General features: G+C 34.9%; 1 protein-coding gene across 2 annotated transcripts in view; it reads right to left on the minus strand.

Moving 5' to 3' along the window:
* Positions 1–23089, minus strand: part of LOC145248209 (uncharacterized) — a 271375-nt gene that overhangs the window by 85569 nt on the left and 162717 nt on the right. For both annotated transcript variants that reach the window (XM_080110074.1, XM_080110075.1), the window contains exons 7-8: positions 19600–19767; positions 18120–18227 (exon numbers count right to left, since the gene is read on the minus strand). In XM_080110074.1, the coding sequence (XP_079966200.1) occupies positions 18120–18227; positions 19600–19767 (276 nt within the window). The remainder of the gene's footprint in view (positions 1–18119; positions 18228–19599; positions 19768–23089) is intronic.

Genomic DNA, 23089 nt, shown 5'->3' on the forward strand with positions numbered 1-23089 from the left:
GCTCTCCCCACCTACTTCGATAGCATTTGCAAATAAATTTGCATCATCGCAACAGCCTCTTACCATTGATTTTTCGCTGACAGTGGCCATTGGTCTATACTGGAATTTGAGTGGCACTAAGCCTCCCCAAGGTCCCAGTTCTCTTTGTGCTTGTCCAGCGGAGGTCTGGTCAGCGCTCTCTCCGCGATCTTTCCATCCTCCTTGACCCTTCTCAGCTCTTTGGTATCACTTTTGGGGAAGGGGAGGGGGAACGGTGATGAGAAAATGGGAGTGGTTGCACGATGGGGGGTGTAGAACTTGTAGATATGCAGCTACAGTGTTCTTAAGAGGTTTCCTTAATATTTCAGCCGTTTTCATTGTCGTCAGTCGTTGTATTTTTGCAGCCATTCCTTTGATTCCAGTTTCTTCCATTCTTTTTTCAAAGTTTTTCGGGATTGTTCCTAGTGCTCCTACTATTATAGGTATTATTTTGATTTTCTTCATCATGCAAATCTCTTTTAACTCTCTGGCTAGCTCTGTGTATTTGCTTCGTTTCTCCTTTTCTTTAATACTCACTCTGTGGTCAGCTGGGACAGCAAAATCTACGATTTGACAGGATTTTTCTTTCTTGTTAATTATTACGACATCTGGTCTTCTTGCTTGGATGGGTCGTCCGTCTGTATGTCCATGTCCCATAGGATTTTGTGGTTCTCGTTTTCGAGTACTGTTGCAGGTTTATGCTTGTACCATTTGTTTGTACGTTCAAAATGCAGCCGTTTGTACAATTCCCAGTGCACCGCCCTCCCCACTTGGTTGTGTCTGTTTTTGAATTCCTTTTTGGTCAGTTTGTTGCATTTACTTACTATATGGTTTATCGTTTGATTATTATTATTATTATTATTATTATTATTATTATTATTATTATTATTATTTATATAACTCTATTATATAGGATATTGAGCACTTATTTGTGCATAATCTGTTGTCTCGGTTAGGTTTGACCTCAATTTTGAGATTTATAAACTTTTTCATTGATATATATATGTGTGTGTGTACATGTATGTATGTATGTATGTATATATATATATATATATATATATATATATAAGTTATGAAAATATGTATATAGGCAATTAAGCTACACAGAATCTTCCACGTTTCATCACTGCAACGAATCTGTCACGCTAAACGTTTAGTGCACACACACACACACACACACACACACACACACACACACACACACTCTCTCTCTCTCTCTCTCTCTCTCTCTCTCTCTCTCTCTCTCTCTCTCTATATATATATATATATATATATATATATATATATATATATATATATAGAAAGCTGAATGTCTCTGTGTGTGTGGTCACGAATAGGCTCCTATATGGTTGACTTTAAAAAATTGATTACATATAATGATAGAAGATGTATCGAGACACGGGAATGGGTATGTTTGATCTGGCAGAACGGTGGTTCATTAAAATTGTGGGGTCTGCGTTCGCGCTGGTCCACAAAGTATGGAAATAAAACAATAAAAAATAAAAAAAAACGTTTACAAGCGTTTTTTTATATAGATGTACATAAGAATACTTTGATAAGTATGTTTTAACTTAAATAGGGATGGTATAATAAAATTGTGGGGTCTGCGTTCGCGCCTGGCCTCCATAGAATGGAAATAGGCACAAATTTTAATAAAGACTTTTCATATCTATCTGCGTAAGTATACTTTGATAATTATGTTTCAGTTTGAAGAAATATGGTATAATAAAATTATGGGGTGTTCGTTCACACCTGACCTCCATAGAATGGAAATATGTCACAAAGTTTAACAAGGTTTTTTAATATCGATCCACAGAATATTTGTGATAAGTGTTTCAGTGTGAACAGGTATGGTATAATAAATTATGGGGGTTATCTATTTTATTTTTACTTTCATCATATTTTGCTTTGGTTTTGATACACCCAAATTCGAAGCTATCTCTTTACAACCCTTCCTTTTCATAACCTATCATACTTTCATAAATCAGAGTCCATTTTCTGTAGGCTGTTTTTGGACCCAGGCAACGACGGGTACTTTTGCTAGTATATATATATAATTTAATGTATCTACACCAAGTAAAGTGGTTTCACACGTTGTCTGGAGTGATTTGCATTGAAAAGCTAAATTGAACTAAATATAATGCACAGAGGCTTTGAACCTGTGGAACAAATTCGATTTTGTTTTTTAGCTGGTAAAAATAGCTGCTAAGTGGTCATAATTGAAAAAAAAATTGGAACATAAGTCAACTAAACGTCTTACTTGTACGCATGCACAAATATACATTTAAATGTTTAACAACGTTATTTTTTTGAAGATTTTATATACGTATGGACTTACCCCATATAGTAATGAATAATGCGGAAGAGCTACATGTTTTTGTTTCGATTCTAGCTGATTACACCAAAGTCATACTTTTTTAAAAACTTTTAAATTCATTACTATATAGTGTGTACTATAGACTAATCAATGGCTCTATAATAATAAATACGAAATCTGCATGAATTAAAATATATTCAAGCGTATATATTCAACGCCATATATATATATATATTTATATTTTAATTTGTTTTTGTTAGCTATACTTTTTGAATGAATTCAATTATTTATACGAAAGTGCATTTCTAACTAAATGCGAGTCAGGAACAATTTTCCCTTTGACCAATTTGGTACGTCCTAAATGGGGAGCGGCATGTGTATGTGTGTGTATATATATATATATATATATATATATATATATATATATATATATATATGTGTGTGTGTGTGTGAGAGAGGATATGAGAGGATATGTATTGTCGTGCATGGTTGACATCATCGGCAATAGACTTCCTCTCTTCTACATCACTGCATCCATGCGTTCAATTTTTAATTACTCATGTCTGCAGAATCATGCATTTATCTTGTTAATTATTTTGCATACGTAGATTTTTTTTATAAATGCTTTGTGCGCGTTTTTTTTGTATCCTATCCCGTGCATTCCTGAACTCGCATCTTCCACCCCGACCCCCCCTTCTCTACTTATTCGCATGTACTTTCATACTGTCGACGCCCACTCGCACCCGTTCACCCGATCACCACGCCCCATTCCTCCTACCCGCTCAAAACAAGCTGCAAACAGACACACATTTAACTTTCCACTTGTTTGCATAAAAAGAAAGTATTTCCAAAGAAATTTAAGATCTAAAATTATTTTTTGATATATTTATTTAGCACTCAGTCACAGAGATCGACCAGAACAGAAACTATATATGTTTTGATACTGGTCTGAAAGTTAGGTGGGACATAAAAAAAAAAAGAAGAAATCATATGGATAGAGAGAGAGAGAGAGAGAGAGAGAGAGAGAGAGAGAGAGAGAGAGAGAGAGAGAGAGAGTATATACAAATCGATAGGAAAAATTAAATTCGAGAAAATTAAAAATTCGATAGAAAGAATCTATAAAAAGAGAAAGAGAAAGCCAGTATATAAACGGAAGTGATAGGAAGGAAGAGTGAGGGTAAAATTAAAATCGATATATAAAGTGTTTGTGTGTGTGAGAGAGAGAGAGAGAGAGAGAGAGAGAGAGAGAGAGAGAGAGAGAGAGAGAGAGAGAGAATCGTTTAGATAACGCCTCATACCACCACTCTTTAAATAAGTTCAACTAAGTACAAGTGACTACAAGTACAAATATGTTTACAACAGAAGAAGCGACTTCACTTCTTTAAACGATCGCACCACGCAGACATCTTTCTCGTTCTTCTTCTTTTTCTTCTTCTTTCTCCTCATCTACAGGCTCACCCCCTTACTCCCTCTTCTACCTACCCTTCCCCGTCCCGTCGAAACTCAGACACAAACTTCTTACATTGTCAATAACAAAGAACTAAAAATGCAACGCGTGAGATCTCCGTAGTCATCAGTCAAGATGTAACGTCACAAGACAGTTTTTCGGGCCGTGGTCAGATGACTGGGTCACTTAGTACGAATAATATTCAGGAATTGGAGGATGGGGGGTACGACTCCCCCCCGTCCCATGGTTTTAAAATCGACGACTCTTTTATATGACAAGGCGCGTGCCACACTTTTTTTTTTTCATATTGTTTGGAGCACAATTGAACTATATAATATTTAATTGTTTCTTTTAAAGCAACATTCTGGAGGCCTCGTATTTTTTTTTTTTTTTTACTGAAAATGTTGGGGTGGACGAATGTACAATTATTTTTAATGGTAACACACACACGCGCGTGCTACTGCGCATTAATCTGGCTCCATGATTAAATATCACCCAGACTTCAAATCTTGAAAATCTCTATATTAAATATATTTTTCATACTAATGAATCACCACTATTCAAGGCAAAAAAAAAAAAAAAAAAAAAAAAAAATCACTCAAGGATCAGGGTTTATGAAATCGCCAGTTGAATGACGAACAATAATAGGAGAGGATTGAAAACAACGAATAGAATGGGCAAAATTTGATTACATTAAGAGGATGCCTCAAAAATTATTTGTTAACATTGAACTTGAAGACTACCATGTCGTAGTCTGCATCAGAGAAGCTGCCTGGTAATATGCTCCACAGATGGTAAGTTCTTGGAAATAAACTCTGTTCACAGAAATTCTGTTTAGTTTGGTTATGGGTGCACAGAAAAAGAGAGGAAAGTTATTTGCAATGGAGGGTAATAAGATGAGTTTTTGCTGCGAATGTTTTACTAGGAGGAGCCAGAGATCGGAACTCAGTTGAGCATGTTGAAATAATAGAGTAAAGAAAAACTAGCAAAGCGTCTTCTGTGAGGAAGTATCTTTAGTGATGAGAAAAGACCATTACAACTAGATTATGAAGTCGATTTTGTGAATGCGAGAGAAAAAAAAAAAATGCTTGGAGCAGCACTTCCCCAGATGTGGCAGACGTATCTGAACTAGGTAGAAGATTGCATTAAAAGTAAAAGTACTTTCTGGAGCGATAGAATGATCCAAATATTTTACCAGCAAACTTAAAACCAGATGTGGTACAAGTCTTCGATTTTAGGACTGAAGTGAAAATCAGTCCTTGGAGCTTGTCAAAGAAGGAGAGCTCCCCCCCCCCCAAGAAGAGGAGCCATTTATTTCGGCTGAGATGAAATGGAAATTTCTGCATCGGTGGTAGAATGAAGAAACCCTCCTCTCCATTGTACCATTTGCTTCAGATCGAAGGAGAGATTATTGACAAAATTTTGATCATCAGTGCTATTCAAAGTGCTGCCATAGGTAATTATGTCCTCAGCAGAGATAGGTAAGGAAATTAACGGATGTGTGACATTCGGAGGTGATCAGCCATTAGGGAATCTAATCTAGGGAATATGAATACAATTACTACATCTAGCTACACTGATGAGCTGTAGACGATGAAATAAACGTCTGTGGATATATATATGATTGTTTCTTCTTGACAGAAGTTTTTCACCTCTTCCTTTAACTGATGAGCGGCTGTGTGTACGCAGGTGGCTCTTGAACCCAGCTTCAGTCTGACATGAAGGTTCACATGTGACACAAAAACATTTTTTTCTTGTAAGAATGTTCACGTGTTAATCTCATTTCATTTTACTTCGGTGGAAGTTCTCAGAAATCAACGGGCCCCTTCCTAGAGGACTAGGTATTTCAACAGAGATTAGATCATTCCTGTAATGATCCGGTTCCTGTTGATTTTTGAGGTGTAATCCTGTTCCTGCGCAGTTCTAGTGTGACACTACATCTCAGTGCCACGGTTGCTAACACACTCTACAGCATGGCCGAGTGGTGATTTGGCCATAAACGTAGAGATACAAAGAAATGCATTCCCAGAATTCTCTTTCTAGATCGACCCCTCTTTCTGTCCGGACCGTCATGGGGTGAGCACGCATCTTTCTGTCTCTTCGTAAATGGAGACGGGGGGGGGGAGCACCCCCTCCCTCAACACTAGTTAGGTTAGTTAGTTTTGAAGAGCCTATTGCCTAGGTTTAATTGTAAAAATTAATTATAATTTGTATATTGTAATATATTTTTTGTAAAATAAATAGTTAAGATTATACGATATATATTACAATCGTGTCGCGTGTCGTTTTTTATTTTTGTGTCTGCTATAAATGCCTTCATTGAAGAACGAGGCGGCCTTGAGAAAAAGGAAGATTCCAACCCGAATTCTCCTTAAGAAAACGCTTAAACAGCTTTGTAAGTATGGGAGCTAGTTCTGGTTGAGGCTTTTTGAGCACTATAATTGGAATGACGACACTATCTTTTCTTAATAATCAGATAATTTGCTATCTAAGTAATAAGATTAAAGTAGTGATTGTGGTGTTGGTGTCAGTTGCGGTGGTGATGGTTCTGGTGGTGGTGGTGGTGTGCGCCAATCAAGAAACGAGTGGTGATAACTAACTTATCAATCTTAAACAATTGCTTAGATGCAATTTCGGAATATTCCATTTTCATTCCAAGGGAAATTCAGCATTATATCGTCTGGAATATTCAATTTTCACTGTAAGGGGTGTTCAGACAACTACGCCTTTTTTGTTTTTGTTTTTTTTATTTTGCAAATTTTTGGAGAGAAAATAGTTTTTATGATTTTTAACTGGTAAAGTGCGACTATAAAGGGACGTAATTCGTTTCTCATTAATAATGTTTGCGATGATGATGATGATGATTTTTTATGGCATAGAACGGACGTTGGACAAGTAAAATTAATATTTAGATAGATACTAGATTTAATTAAGAGAAAATCTTTGCCCAACCTATGCATTGTTTAACGTTTATTCTCTAATTTTCTTCGCTGGATATATAACAAGCAAGTTGAGAATCATAGTCCAAATAATCGAAATTGCTAATCCTCATCTCAAAAATTCTGAAACATAATATTAAATCCAATTTATAAATTACTTTATAAACAGTTAATTATTTTTAGCTATGTATTCGGACGATGTCAAAACATCGTTAATTCACTACTCACACAGCAGCAGCTATGTAGTGTAATGAAGCCATGACCGTCGTGCGGGTGGTCAGGTTTTGATCCTAGCTTGAGGAAGTTACCTGTCTAGCCGCACTGATGAGCTGTGATACAGCAAAACAGTACTATATGTGGATGACTATATATATATATATATATATATATATATATATATATATATATATATATATATATGACTATAATGCTTCCTATCTTGGGTTGAGCATATTGGGAAGTGATATGCAAACTGCCATTAGCGTATTAAGCGATGCTCTTTGTGTAAACAAATCAAGCTTAGGCATTTGGACGACGTTAAAACATCTTTGATTCACTACCCACACAGCAGCAGCCAAATAGCGTAATGGTAAGAAGCCTTGTCTGTCGTTTGGGTGGTCGGGTTCCGATCCTGGCTTGAGGTAGTTGTCTGTCTATCCGCACTGATGAGCTGTGATACAGTGAAACAGTATCATATGTGGATGACTATATATATAATATTTTTATTTTTTTTATTGTTTTTAAAAACAGTAATTTACGGACATGCATGTAGTTTGACTGTCTCTCTCTAGGAATCAGGATTCGATTCTTAAAGAGAGACAGTCAAACTACATTCATATCCGTAGATTACTGTTTTTAAAAATAATAATAATAAAAAAAAAATGATTGGTTTACGTCCAAATAAAATATGGGCGATTTTCGAAGTAAAAAGATCTTCAAGGCGAAAACGCTACTTAACTGTATTATCGTTAAAAAAAATCAGTAATATATTTATATATATATATATATATATATATATATATATATATATATATATATATATATATATAAACATGCTCACATCCCGCTGCTACAAACAGCCACTTGTTTCAATCAATCTTTTTTTTCTCCTCTTAATCATTCTCTCTCCATCATAATTTTTTTTTAACTTTATTTAGATTGCCCCTCTCTCTTTACATCTCATAATTAAAGTTCTGTGTTTTAAGGTTTTTTAACTCCAACTTTTAAAGAGTTCCTACCTAAAATAAAAATCCATTATTCATTGAACATTTGAATAGTCAAGTCGCTGCCTGATGATATCTGTTGTTTGATTGAAACAAGTGGCTGTTTGTAGCAGCGGGATGTGAGCATGTTTATATAACAATAAACAAGTATTATCAGCTCTTTTTATTGAGCACTATCTAACAACCTCGTTGAATTCACTAGTCCATTACTTTTGAATAAAAAAACCCCGAGTATATATATATATATATATATTATTGAACCATTTGGAAAAAATGTCTGTAGGCTTTTTGACTCGGATCGAAGTATAACATCTGTTCTGTCCCTGGTTAGTGAAGGAGAGATCCTTTTGGACTCGGAAAATTTTAATTTTTGTTCCAATCCAAAGCGCCTCCAAAAAAGAGAACAAAAGATGAACGGTTAACGCAAAGACAAAGGATGCCGAATGACCTCCATCTTGGAAAGATTAAATTACCAGAGAATTCCACAAGTTTGCAGTTCTTGGAAAAAAAAAATGAAAAAGCTTTTTTAAATGATACAAGATTTTGCACATAACTAATTATAATCTCAAAGCGACTGGCGACTGCCACCCTTATTCAAAAAAAAAAAAAAAAAAAAAAAAGAGCACGTCTACATCTTTGGAAGTACCAACCGACACAGGTGTCATATCAAAGTTTTTTGTCTCCTAAGTGCCTTTGCATTAAAGTGTATTTGCTATTCACAAGACTGACGGCCAAATGTGCTCCGATTTTTTAGTGGGGTACAATGGTCGGAGAATATAAAGAGTTTTTTGCTGAACGTCAGCAAATTTGGTACTTGTGCATTTTATCTAACGATCACTTTTTTTTTTATAAAGATCCCTCTCCCCCACATTTGAAATAAAGCAAGAAACCCTATAATGTTAAGCCCCCACCCCCACGCAGCTTCTTGTCCCCTCTCCCTCCTTCACGTCTCCCCCCCCCCAGGCGGCCTGCTCCTTTTTCTCTCGTTTCCTCTTGCTCTGCCATTTTTCCCTTCAAGAAATCAATAGTCTCGGAAATCATCGAAATCTGTTCAGCATCTCAGGGTCGAGGTGACCTTTTGTGAAATGGAGGGTGTGTGTGGGGGGAGAAAGAAAGCGGTTAACCCTGATCTTATTAAGCGGTGGGAGGGTGGAGGAGAGAGAGAAGGAAGTGATGCGAAGATGAAGAAAAATTATAAGAAAAGAGAAGAAGAAGAAGAAGAAGAAGAAGAAGACGCACATTACAAAACGGGAGGAGATAGAAGAGAAGGAAAAAGGAATAAAAGGAATTACGATATAAAGAGAGAGAGAGAGAGAGAGAGAGAGAGAGAGGAGATGAGGAGGAGGAGGAGGAGGAGGAGGAGGAGGAGGAGGAGGAGAAAAGAATAAGTAAATAAGAAAGAGTGAGTAAGCAAAAAATAAGAGTAAAAGTGTGTGTGTGAAAGAGAGAGAGAGAGAGGGAGGGAAAGAAAGAGAGGGGAAATAGAGAGAGAGAGAGAGAGAGAGAGAGAGAGAGAGAGAGAGAGAGAGAGAGAGTAAGAGAAAATGAATGAGTGAAAGAAAAAAATAAGCCCTTAGAAAGAGAGAGAGAGAGAGAGAGAGAGAGAGGGAGAGAGAGAGGAAGGGAGGAGAGTCGTGATGGTAATGACGATGACTGCGACGCTGTAGATAAGTAGCGAGCACAGAAGACAAATGAAAGTTTATGCGTGGGGGGGGGGTGTTCAGAAGACGACAGGATGGTTTTGAGCAAGAACCTGTTCAAATAACATTTCGTAAAAAAAGAACCTGTTCAAATAACATTTCGTAAAAAAACAAAAAATGAAATAAATGGAACGCTGAGATAATAAAATAAATAAATAAATAAAAATAAATTAATAAATAAAGCTCCCCCCCACATCACCCGATTAATGATTCGATTCATTAACAATATGAACGATAATTCTGTAACGGCGGTTCTTTTTAAACTTTGGATTTCTTTTGTCGTCCTTTCGTTTCATTGAGGTTAATTACCTACGTGTGTGTTTTGGCAGCTGATATGAATATTGAATAGTTCTCGGAGGGTTAATATTTGTGTGTGTGTGTGTGTGTGTGTGTGTGTGTGTGTGTGTGTGTTCGAGTGTAGAGGAGGGAGGCTATTTATCAGAAAATTCTGGAACTGCATCTAAAAATTTGGGTAAAAAAAAAAAAAAAAAAGGAAACAGGAAACGATTGATGGAGCTAGGAGGGGGTGTTACGGTGATTTTTTTTGTTTATTTTGATTGGGATTAAATAATTCATCTTTAGTTTTTTTCATCGAAAGAAGAAAAAGAAGAAGAAAAGAAGGAGGAAGAGAAAACGAAGACATAGGAGAGGAGGATGAAGAAGATGGGGAGAGGGACCAAAGACCAAGAAAGAAATAAAAGAATTTCAAGGAGAAGAGAAAAAGAAACGAGAGAAAAAAAGAAGAGAAGTAAGAACAGAAAAGAGGAGAAAAAAGAAGGAAGGGGGAAAGATACTCACATTGCACATTCATCATATCATTTCTATCCATGCAACGCATGTCCTCAACTGTCACTTGGTTGATAGCCAGTAAAACGTGCGTGAAAAAAGATTATAGAACCGAAATTATAGACTTTAATGTAAGTGTTCCAGATTATTAACAGGATTCGATGAAACAATTGCGTGTAAACGATCAAAATGGTTATATATATATATATATATATATATATATATATATATATATATATATATATATACCCCTACCCTTATTTCAGAAGAGCCAGTCCCCCCTTCCCACACATACATATTAGTAACGACCTCGGACCACAGCCGCCTTCCTAAGGAAGCAAATAACCCCAAAACACTATAAAACAATACACACATTCCCAAACCAATAAAAGCAAACATACACACGCACACACATAAACACACACGCACACACACACACCCTACCCCACCCTAAAGGAAAAGAAAAAAACATTAGCAGAAAGAGATAGCGACTACAGCGAGGTCAACGTCTCCCTGGACAAGCCAAATAAAAAAGCAATAAAAATTCAGCATACCAATGAATAATAAACACTTACAAGCCTCCACCCCTTGGAAAAACTTCAAATTAACTACGAAAATCGCCATTTTTACACATTTGAAAATAATTTCTGACGAGGACGCATCACAGACCGTCTGAAACGCGTGTAAACGATTTCAATGACTTAAAAACATTATTACAATGATCCAAACATAATTCTCAATGAAAAACCAAGACACGGAATAATAAAATAATGTTAAAAAATACACATTGTTGGTGACTACTCCCTTATTTAAATATACATCTTTCTTTTGTTGGAATTTATTAACCCATTATATATATATATATATATATATATATATATATATATATATATATATATATATATATATATATATAATCGTGACAGCGTGCACGGATGATTCCCGAAAGGATGAAACACTAGTGTCTATATGTATTTCATAATTATTATAGTAAATAATTATGTCAGCTCCTTTAAGAATCTCGTTTCTTATCGTTAATCACTTTTCAGTTGAAATAAAAGTCAGTCAATTTAGCTCTCATGCACAGATCATCATATAATGATTTGATCACTATGACAGACGTTAAAAATATTTTTAAAATAAATGTTTAAATTTCAACAGCATTTCTCGTTGGTTAACGGTGGCCGAATGGATTTGGTCCTTGCTAATGGAGTCAGAGATGGCTTCGTTGCCGGGTTCGAATCTATCGACCGGTGCTAATCGTGACACTCTGCACTAATGATTCCCGAAAGAATAAAACACTAGTGTCTGCAGGTAGTTAATAATTATTTACAGTAAATAATTATATATATATATATATATATATATATATTACGTTAAGAAGATTAAGAGTAAAGTTACATAGGAGCTTTATTACATTATCAAGTCAAGTCAACAAAGGTTACAGAAACAGGAATAAGGGAAAAACCTTTATAGGCTATGGCATTTCAAAGCTAAATGCTTCTTGTCAGAAGAAGAGAAAAGGCCGACATTTTACAAATGTAAAATTAAGACAACACCGACTTTGAAAACATTCAGATTAGAAATGGAAAATTTTTTAAAATTAAAATTGGAGAAAAAAAAATTATAAAGAGGAGACGTGATATGAGGGGGATAAAACAGAGAGACAGAAAAAAAAAAATAAAGGATAAATATATATATATATATATAAACAATATATAAGAAAATGAAATAATAAAAAAAACTTTAATTTTTTTTTTAATATAAAAACATTTCAAAAACTTTAACAAATAAATAAAAAAAAATTAACACTTAAAAAAAAAAAAAAATTACAATCAAGTTGTGATAAAAAAAAAATTAAATCCTAAAATAAAAATAAAGCAGGACAAATTAATTACGGAAGGAGTAAGAGAAAAGGAAAAAGGAAAATATGTTTAAATACAAATCAACTCAAATTCTGGGAAGATAATCCATCAGGAATTGGGTGCACTCAAAGATTGTTAGGAAATAGATCGAAAATAAGAAAGAAATACAGCAAATCATATTGTAGACACGTTTTACCGGAAGTGAGGGTCAGCTGATCGGATCTGCGTGTGAGTCACGTGATCAGGTTAGCTGGAGTCAGTGAGTTTGGGTTTGGACGTAGAGAACAGCGGACGGCTTAACAGGTCGTCCCCTCCCTTTCATTGGGGGGACGACGACGCTGACGTGTGTGAAAATAAGAACCAAGCAAGCAAAGATATTCACTTTCCATTCTTCTGCGATCGAGATCTGGAAGGTGAATAAAAACTATATAAAACCATTCATCGTTTTGGAATGAATGAATATTCGTCCAAAACAGGTTTCCAGTCTCCTCTCCAAGAACAAGATGAATTCCAGGTGGACAAGATCAACGACGCATGAAGTTAAGGTTTGTCCAAAATACACGTACCACACACACAGCTGCACATGAACAATTAGATATGAATATATCACAACTAGACAACAACACTTAGACGATCACACCACGGCCCCTTTTTATGATACCAACAATACAACAAGATAAAATGAAACGAAGAAATCGCTTCTTATAGTTGAGCACTCCCAAGTTTAAATTTAAGATCGCATGCGCAGATCATGATATTATAATCATAAGATCACTCTCGCCGTCTAGCCATTTATACAAATGTTAATGTCAATTGTATTTCTCGCGGTTAACGTTGGCTGTGTGGTTTGTTCCTTGCTAATGGAGTCAGATATGGCTTTGTTGCCGGGTTCGAATCTCGTGACAGGCTGTAATCGTAACTGCCTGCGCTGATGATTCCCGAAGAGATGAAACACTAATCTCTGTAGGTATTAGGAATGATTTCGAGGTTACATCTATTTAGGGTTGAGTAATCGGAAGAATAAAGTGTTGAAATGTGTAAATATGCGAGAATAATTGAGATTTTAACAAAAGGAACCGGAAGTAGTGCGTTTAATTAATGGCGTCACGCTATCTTTTGTATCGCTCAAGACAAAAAAAAAAAAAAAATCAAAACTTTTCCATATTATAACGTAATACTTTGATTTAAAGGTCAAGACGTTCTTAATGTCATACTGACTTGAAGGTATGATTTTGTACAGTTAAGGAGAGGGGGGGGGAGTCTTAAAATGATGAAGATTTGTTGTTATTTGTAAACCTATAATCTTGCCTTTAATTTTATATAATTCACTTAATTTATATTTTAAATTCCCTTCAGAAAGTTCTGGAACTGCATCTCAAAATTTGGGTAAAAAAAAAAAAAAAAAAAGGAAACAGGAGACGATTGATGGAGCTAGGAAGGGTGTTACGGTGATATCAGCAGTTTTTCATGCCTCGCCTCTCTAGGGAATTCTTTGATAAGAAAAACACTTTAATAAGCAAACTTTAGAACAATAACTACAAATTTCAAGTTTATAGGTCTTGAGGACAACCTTAAAAAATATAAGTAAAAACACGCTCTGGTTATCTTACCACGAAAAATATTCTGAATAAAAAAACAAAAACAAAAACAAACTATGAGTCTAAAATAAATAAAAATGAAAGAAATAAAAATAACAGAAATCCCGCTAAAAACAATTTTAAAGACTCCTTATATATATAAAAATAAAAAAATATAAAAATAAATAATGCACTTAGTCCTCTTCTCCCAAATACGTGGCATAAAAAATCTACAACGTCTAAAATTAAAATAATAATAATAACTTTAAAAATAGCAAAATCTCCCCCCCCCACCTAAAAAAAAACACAAATTTAATTAAAAAAACAAACAAAAGAAAAAAAAACTTTAATCTATATATCTACGCAATAACTCTGTCAATTTTCAGTCTACAGACTAAAAATTTGATATATAGGGTAGTGAGATTTGGGAAAATCTTTGTAATCCGCTTCCGGCCAGAAATTTGGCTGTTAAAGGGTCAAAGTTCAACGATTTGACCTTTGAGAACTCTATCAAACTCCTCTGCCAATTTTGGGTATAAACAATTGAAATTTTGGATATAGGTTCCTTGGACGTGGATCTAACTTAATAAATTAATTTGAGCCCAAGACAAATGTTAAGGGCTCATAATAGGGGTCAAAGTTAAAAAAATTTGACCTCTGCGGTCTCTACCAAATTACTCAGACAATTTCTGGTCTAAACATTTGAAATTTTACATAAAGGGTATTCAGAGATAGGGGAAGCTTTTTAATCGGTTTGGATCGAAAATTTGAGCTACCAATATATAAATGTATGTATGTATGTATGTATGTTTGCATGTGTCCCACAAAAACAAAAAATCCAAAATAACGACAAATATGTTTTACATATACTTTTTTTATTTTTTTTAGAAACGTGATAATCAGATATGAAAGGCGTTTATAAACCAGCAAAACATAATCGTATGAATAAATAAACGACAAAAAAATAAAATAAAATAAAAATAAATAAATAATAAAAAAAATACAAATTATTAACACCTTTGATAGAAATATATATATATATATATATATATATATATATATATATATATATTTTTACACGGTGGTCACCACTTATCAAGGCCCGGAAGCCACTCAGGGATAAGGGTTATTGCAAGTACAGTACGTTAGTGTGGAGATTTAATGAAGTGTTTAAAGAGGGCAGTTCATTAGGAATTTGTTAACGTTGGACTTAAAGACATCCAAGTTGTAGTCAGGTGGGAAGCAGGCAGTACCTGGTAAATGGTACCCCTTTCTACGACATCCCTACCCATCAGCATCAGATGCACTGATTTCATCTTTTGCACCGATCAAACCTTCAAAAATATATATATTTTTTTTTTTTTGTCACTTTGAAAATTGATTTTGAATCCAACCTTAAAAGATTGAACGGTTTTCAATTGAAACTGATCATCTCATAATCATCGATATTCGGGGTAGTTCGTTACCCCCCCCCCCCCGAAAAAAAAAAGTCTGTCACTTAAGCGAGATTAATATTTTATTTATACCGTACATTAAATTTAAAAAACAAACATGAATTAATAGATTTAACATTACTTACTAATATTAAAAAGTAAGACAATACGTGTTTTTTTTTTTTTTACTTGCAAAATGAATTTTATTATTTTTTTGGTATTTCATGTGTATGCACCTATATTATAAGGTGATATAATTTATTGTGTATAGATTTTTCAGTATTTACTTCAATAGTACTCAATACGTTAGTAGAGCTTTATAGCAGTATTATATCTATGTAGTAGTAGTAGTAGGAGTATATCTATAGAAAATTAAACTAGAGGTGTCCATATTTCATCCCTGCAGGGTATCATCATGCTAAGTGCATTTTTTTAGGCCAATGATTAACTGTGGGAATGAAACAAACACTTTTATGCGGCCTAATTATCATATATACATATATCTACTATTACACTGAAATCACTTTACACGCGCACGTGCGTGAGAGAGAGAGAGAGAGAGAGAGAGAGAGAGAGAGAGAGAGAGAGATAGATAGATAGATAGAGAGAGAGAGAGAGAGAGAGAGAGAGAGAGTTCCTCATAGGTTTCGAAATGGCTGAGCCTATCTTTAGTAAATTTTACACAAAGGTGATTTATATGTCTGGCAGTGTTCTTAGATATGTTTTGCACAGAAATTCATCTGATAAGTATCGAAAATCGAAAAAAATCCAATCTTAACCAAGAGTCTATCTAATATAGATAAAAAATAAAACTTTTTACAGGGGAATATTTGACGTTACATCGGCCAAGGGAAATAATAAAATCTCAGTAAATTATTTCTTCTTAAAAACACCCCCAGATTTATTGCCATCTGGAGATATAGCGGAGTAATAGTGCATTCCATTACAGATCAAATGAGCCCTTGTTCCAGCCCTGGTGTACCTCACTATTTTATTTTAATTTTTTCTTATTGATGAGTTCAATTTACGATAAAAGAAGAGGTACAATTTAAAATCGCTGCAAATCATTCCTTCGTTTGCATATTTTAAAACTAAACATTAATCAGAAGTGACTTTTCCAGGGCATTCATCGTCAAACCCAAATATCAGCTGACGTGATATTGAAAACAAACACAGACGGAATTTGATGAAAGATATTAGCATTATTATTATTTATTTTTTTTTTGCGAATTAGTTCACTGGGCAAATTATTCCTCGTAATATATAATAATCAATAGAGGATTGATTCTATAATTAATAATACATTAATAAATAAATTAAAAGATCATGTTTAAGCGTATTGTAGGACCGGGCAATGCTGGGCAGCCAGCTAGTATATATATATATATATATACTTTTTATTTTATTTATTTTTACATAACCATTTAGGTATCGTTACACATTCATGAGTATGTTTCAATCAACTAGTGATGTTGCTTTTACAAAAGTCCAACACGCACGTACACATTCATCCACAAGCAAATTGTTTCATTATTAAATGTAGTTTGACAAGCAACTGCCTCAAGCCGATATCGAAACTCAACTATCTATGGAAGTTGGGGCTCCTAACAACTTCACTATCATTCAGCACCTGCCGAGAATAAGCAAAATCTTAACGTAAATATTGTCAGATGCCAGAGAGCTCCATTTGTTTATACAGAGATCAATGCATAAGCTCATGATAGTAGTTGGCGATTTCACTTATCAGACAGCTCAACCCTCCTCCTCATATATATATATATATTAGATCACTGAACTTAAGCAATGATAAACCTGGACAGTACTAGATGGGTAACCATTTAGGAATACTAGATGACCATTTGAGAATGTATGTACTGTACCAGGACATGAAAATTTATATATATATATATATATATATATATATATATATATGATTAGTTTTTTTTTCTTTTTTTTTTTGGAAAAAGAATTCCAGCAGAGTGCTCAATTAAAAGGAAAATCCAAAATGTAAGAGCGTATTTATATTTTGTGTACAGAAAGTTGTTAGTTGAGACAGATCATTGGTACCGTCGGTTTCAAGCCCGATAATAAGGCCCGTTTAAGGTATCCTTATCTAGCTTTCTTCTGACGAATATTGGCTGAAGAGAGCTTGATAAGGATACCTTAAACGGGCCTTATTATCGGGCTTGAAACCGACGGTACCAATGATCTGTCTCAACTAACAACTTTCTGTACACAATATATATATATATATATATATATATATATATATATTTATTGCAAGAAAGGCCGCGCTTGTCATTTTTTCAAAAACCACAAATTTAAGCTAAATTGAATGAAACTGTTTAAACAAACTATAACTCAATTGCCTTTTATTCCTCTAGCACTTTACCTGTTCATATTTGACTTTTAATTAAAGTATCCTAGTATTCACGTCAATTTAGAAAAAAATAACTAGGTATAAGTTGTTTAAACAGTTTCATTCAATTTAGCTTAAATTTGCGGTTTGTGAAAGAATGACATGTGCGGCCTTTCTTTTTGGTAGCACAGTATAATTCCAGGCTAAATACATTCAAAGATAAAACAAAAAACAATGAATTCAACAAGGTTTATGTAAGAGTACTCAACAATAAAATAGAGCAAGATATATCTAGCAAGATATAGACCCTACCCAAGTTCCAACATTACCGATCATCACGATTTGTCTCACACCGTCTACCTAATTTTCATTAACTCTTATCGTAGAGTCGCCTCTGAGCCTTGATAAGCAATGACCCTCCAAAGTAAAAAAAATATTCTAAAAAGTTTACTCACATGACTTTGTTTTCTTTTCCGTAGTTTTCCCGATGTGAATAAAATTGTATTTGATTCTGAATCAAAAAGGGAAGCCAGACGCACTAACAGTACTTCAAAGGTTCCAGCCTGGAATAAAAACAAAATATATATTTTTAGAGACTATCATGAACATTTTTTTTTGATGACATTAAAAACAACAAGATTAATGATTGATACAGGACTATATATCAATGGAGTGGTTACTACCTGCCAATGTGTCTAAGTGCTCGCCTGAACTTCAATCTATGCCCACCCGCCTGCTAAACTTTCACAAAAAGCACTCGTCTCACTACAACCATTAGCAACCCCCTACTTTTTATCTGTGCCTAAATCTAAACGCAAATTCCATGAACAAAGCTTTTTTTTTTTTAGAACTGCTCGCCTGCAGAATTCTGTTCTGCTAGCCTGCTTCCCAACTGATCAGCAACATGGTCGTGTTCAAGTTTAAAGTAAACAAGTTCTTGTTGAGCCGAGCCTTGAATAATTAAATTCTACTCATTTTCCACCACTGATGAGATCACATGCTGTCGTCCTAGTGACCATCATGCACGCATTAATCCTTATCTTTGAGTGACTTCCGGTTTTGATAAGTGTTGACTCTTGTAAAAAGAAAAGAAAAAAAAACAACTGATAAAAATAGGAATTGTTAACTAAAAAATCTTTGACATACCACCTTCTTCTTTTCGAAATTTGAAATAGATTGATATAGAAAACACCATGGAATTTCTAGAGTTATTGAAATAAATAATGAAATACAAATGGAATGATGAAAATGAAGGGGGAGGCAGAAAAAAGGAGATGAAGAAAAGGGAAAGAGAGAGGAGATAAGAGAGAGAGAAAGAGAGAGAGAGAGAGAGAGAGAGAAAGAGAGAGTAGGCGAAGGACAAATATATATAATGCTGAGTGTTTAGCAAGAGGTCATCAAGTACAATTTTTCCTTTTAAGTCTTTGGTATGACTTTATCTAGGATTGAACCCCAATCTCTCGGCCCGTTAGCAAACACTCTTAACATTATGCCAAAAAGGAACAGATGAGAAGAAGGAAAGAAGTTTAGAAAAAGTGGGAAGAGTTCTAATAAATGGGGAACAAGCTGAGCATGGAGTGGGGTTGGAATCCTCCTTCACGAGTGAAAAATTTACTTTCACCATGACTAATGTTTATGCAAAATTAAAAAAAAAAATCCAGGGTGTGGTCATTGAGAAAAGTGCAAACAAACAAACAAACAAACGGGTGTGAATTTCTAGGTCCAATCCCTTTAGTCGGGGGGGGGGGGGGTGAGAGACCAAAAAGGAGGAATGAAAACAAAAGAGATGGGAAGAGACAGAGAGAAACAGATACAAAGTGAGGGAAGGGGCGAGAGGGGGGGGGTTAGAAGATTAAAGAGGAGGAAAATACAGAAGGGGAATAATGCATCTACGCATTATTTTTTAGGGACAGAGGGTTTTTTTTTTTTCCTTACCTTCAGCAGAGTGATTTGGTCATCTTTACAAAGCAAAAGAAATGCAGGAATTAACTGCGCAAAATCTGTGATGGCTGTCACTACTGGGGCACAGTTATCCGACATATGTTTGAAGGACTGTCTGTCGTTGCTAAGGCGCAGAAAGGAATTTGGATCAACAGGACATGACTGAAAAACACAAAATAACGCACAACCAATTTTTAGACAATTCTTCAAATACAAAAAAAAAAAAAAAAAAAAACAATAACAAAAAAAAAAAAACAGAAGAAATACTGTTCTCATCTTGAGTGTGATTTTTCACAACGTTTCGGTCGATATAACCTCCGACCTCCTTCAGGTGTATCTGCCAAGCTTGACAAAAACATTCCTGAGTTCGACAACATACGCCTGAAGAAGGTTGAAGGTTACATCGACCGAAACGTTGTGAAAAATCACACCTAAGATGAGAACAGTGGCCCAATGAATAATAATATAAATAACCAATCCTTATCTCAAAAATTCAGAAATGTCAAAAGAAATACAGATACCATTTAGCCTTTTTATAAGCTCTACTTTATATATATATACTAGCAGGGAGACCCGGCATTGCCCGAGATTAAATTATGATCAACGAATGTTTCATGCTCCCATACTTTTATTGCCATTTAAATCAGTAAAATCGCCCATTTTTTTAATCAAATTGATCAATTGCCTGCTCTGGTTGTGGACCCATTGCAGTGCGCCGGGAGTTAGTTTCACATGCCTCCTCACAGTGACTTAGTCCACAATATATTGTAGTCTACATTGCACTGTAGAGAAGCTACTGTTGATTTTATAACATTATTCTTATGTACCTATTTACTATGCCTCCCCACGGGACAGAGTTAGACACCAGGGTCGTTTTTTAACATGGAGAAAAGGTACAAAAATAAAAAAATTGTCTCAGTCGTGAAGGATTTCTCCTCCACCGAAAGAGAACAAGAAACGGAAATGCAGCATCCGAAGAACAGATACTACACCCTGATCTTGGCCAAAAGGCCAAGTAATAGCTTGAATTAAAACTTAAAATGCAAATGTCAAGTACCTTGGTTCAGTTGTGCTTTAAACAGAAACATTTATTTCGAGTGCATCCCTGTCATATCAAAGAAACTACTGTTGATTTTGTATGCCAGGCCTTCTGCTTGAAAATAATAATAAAACGTTTTCAAGTACATTTGTGATGTTAGGCTATATAAGGTGTTAACTTTAGTCAAAATTGCCAGTTCTTTCTTTGATCGGATTTTTTCGATTATCGATACTTATCGAAGACATTCTGACACAAAACCTTTCCAAGAACACCACCAGGCACATAAAGTGCATTTTTGTGAAATTTAAAAAAAAAATCGGTCTGGCTGTTTAATAGTCCATAGGGAATGAACCTTCACACAGACAAAGTTCTTTTTATATAATAGTAGAGATATAAAGTTGATTTTCTTTTCTTGCTCTGACATTGATATTAAAAGCCTACTTTTTCTAATTCAAAATTATTAAAACGAGCTTCTTAATATACTCAGTCATGGATATGCGAGCAACTTCATAAAGTTAACTAAGTTTCATATTCCTTTAAAAACGAGCGTTCCTTAATTACTTATTCATTTTTTTATGCTTCCTTATTGGATGATTGGTTTCATTTAAGTATTAACCTTTTCCACCACCTTCTAATTTTTTTACCCTTTTCCACCACCTCCTAATTTTTTTACCCTTTTCCACCACCTCCTAATTTTTTTACCCTTTTCCACCACCTCCTAATTTTTTTACCCTTTTCCACCACCTCCTAATTTTTTTACCCTTTTTTCACCACCTCCTAATTTTTTTACCCTTTTTTCACCACCTCCTAATTTTTTTACCCTTTTTTCACCACCTCCTAATTTTTTTACCCTTTTTTCACCACCTCCTAATTTTTTTACCCTTTTTTCACCACCTCCTAATTTTTTTACCCTTTTCCACCACCTCCTAATTTTTTTACCCTTTTCCACCACCTCCTAATTTTTTACCCTTTTCCACCACCTCCTAATTTTTTTACCCTTTTCCACCACCTCCTAATTTTTTACCCTTTTTCACCACCTCCTAATTTTTTTACCCTTTTCCACCACCTCCTAATTTTTTTACCCTTTTCCACCACCTCCTAATTTTTTACCCTTTTCCACCACCTCCTAATTTTTTACCCTTTTCCACCACCTCCTAATTTTTTTACCCTTTTCCACCACCTCCTAATTTTTTTACCCTTTTCCACCACCTCCTAATTTTTTACCCTTTTCCACCACCTCCTAATTTTTTTACCCTTTTCCACCACCTCCTAATTTTTTTACCCTTTTTCACCACCTCCTAATTTTTTTACCCTTTTCCACCACCTCCTAATTTTTTACCCTTTTCCACCACCTCCTAATTTTTTACCCTTTTCCACCACCTCCTAATTTTTTTACCCTTTTCCACCACCTCCTAATTTTTTTACCCTTTTCCACCACCTCCTAATTTTTTTACCCTTTTCCACCACCTCCTAATTTTTTTACAAACGACTTCCTTTATAGTTACAGTTGGATTTCCATACATTCTCTGCTTTCTGCTTCTGTACTTAATTCGTTGACTGAATTTCTTTACAATGGACCATCTTTCTACTTTCTTTCTTTCTCTCAATTCTTTACAAATGACTATTCGTCATATTTACAGTTGGGCTTCCATACATTCTCCCTCATTCTTCTGAGTTATATACTCCACATATCAATACGTTTCAAATAGACTATTCCATATTTTTTTACAACCTGGTCTTCCATAGATTTTTTTTTCTCTTTTCTTTTTCTACAACTTACTCCTGGTGCTACCAGATAAGGCTGTCTGAGGATACACAGTCTTTAATTTTCAAGATGAAATTTTAAATCGGCAAAAACTTTTGCGCTGACCTAATAGACTAAGGACAGGCAATTGGAGGCAGACCATCACGGGAAGGCACAGCTATTTTTGAGGCCGACTGATGTGCAGACATCGAGAAGAAAAGAAAAAGAGAAGGCAGACAGAAGAAGAACACCCCAAAATTGAAATCCTCCAAATTGAAATGGAACTACCTGCCCTCACTGCAAAGGCCAGTTCAAGGTCAGGATCGGCCTTGTCGGCCATCGCTGTACACACCAACACCCAGAGCATTGCCAGGGCCGCTGCGAGGAAGGTGGACTCTCTCTCTACCATGCTAGAAAGTTACTTACGCCTGAAAGTATCATGTACCTCTACAAGGCCACCATTTGTCCATGTATGGAATATTGTTGTCACATTTGGGCTGGCACATCTCTCGCTCCAGGACAGGGTTCAATATTTCTTTCTTCCTCCATTCCTTTTTTTCTGTGTTTCGTTTATTATTTGTATGGTTTCCTGTTTTATTAAAATTTCTTTCTTTTCTCCATTCTTTCCTTCCAGCTTTTCTTTCTTTTTTTTTTAAATTCGTTTTTATTTTGTCACATTTAGGTTAGTGCATCTGCTACTA

This window comes from Euprymna scolopes, chromosome 26, assembly GCF_053919585.1.
Source record: "Euprymna scolopes isolate OS-2025 chromosome 26, ASM5391958v1, whole genome shotgun sequence".
Taxonomy (NCBI): domain Eukaryota; kingdom Metazoa; phylum Mollusca; class Cephalopoda; order Sepiida; family Sepiolidae; genus Euprymna; species Euprymna scolopes.